The sequence below is a fragment of the Cystoisospora suis genome (genome assembly GCF_002600585.1).
Source record: "Cystoisospora suis strain Wien I chromosome Unknown contig_343, whole genome shotgun sequence".
Classification (NCBI taxonomy): domain Eukaryota; phylum Apicomplexa; class Conoidasida; order Eucoccidiorida; family Sarcocystidae; genus Cystoisospora; species Cystoisospora suis.
In genome coordinates, this window is record NW_027153144.1 from 9,855 (window position 1) to 10,227 (window position 373).

At 45.3% G+C, this 373-nt stretch overlaps 1 protein-coding gene across 1 annotated transcript in view; it reads right to left on the reverse strand.

The window, feature by feature from the left end:
• Window positions 1-302, reverse strand: part of CSUI_000874 (uncharacterized protein) — a gene marked incomplete at its 5' end in the record, with an annotated part of 8,894 nt that extends 8,592 nt beyond the window's left edge. The window contains one exon of the mRNA XM_068061081.1: window positions 105-302. Coding sequence (XP_067926943.1) covers window positions 105-302 — 198 coding nt within the window. The remainder of the gene's footprint in view (window positions 1-104) is intronic.
• Window positions 303-373: the final 71 nt, after the last annotated feature.

Consider the following 373-nt stretch of genomic DNA (forward strand, 5'->3'; position numbering starts at 1 on the left):
ATATATAAAGAGAGAGAGAGATGGAATGGGACCTGTAATTGTAGAGATAGAGATAGCTGTGCATACTTCTATACAGAGAGAGAGAGAGTTGGATGGGTACCTACCTGTTCAGCTGCTCGAAAGAGAGGAGGAAGTAGGGGATCATCCGATAGATCGAGACGTAAATATGCATTAGCTAGCATCGATAGCTGTCTCGATGAAAACCCTGACAATCGAGATGGAAAGACCTGTACATACACCAACATCGATCCACCACCTTCGCGAGTAAAAAAGCTCCTTCTACTCGCCACTCCTCCCCTCATCTCCAGTCTCATAAACTTCTCTACCCACCTCAGCAAAGAGATCCATCCATATACATACACATGGCACACAC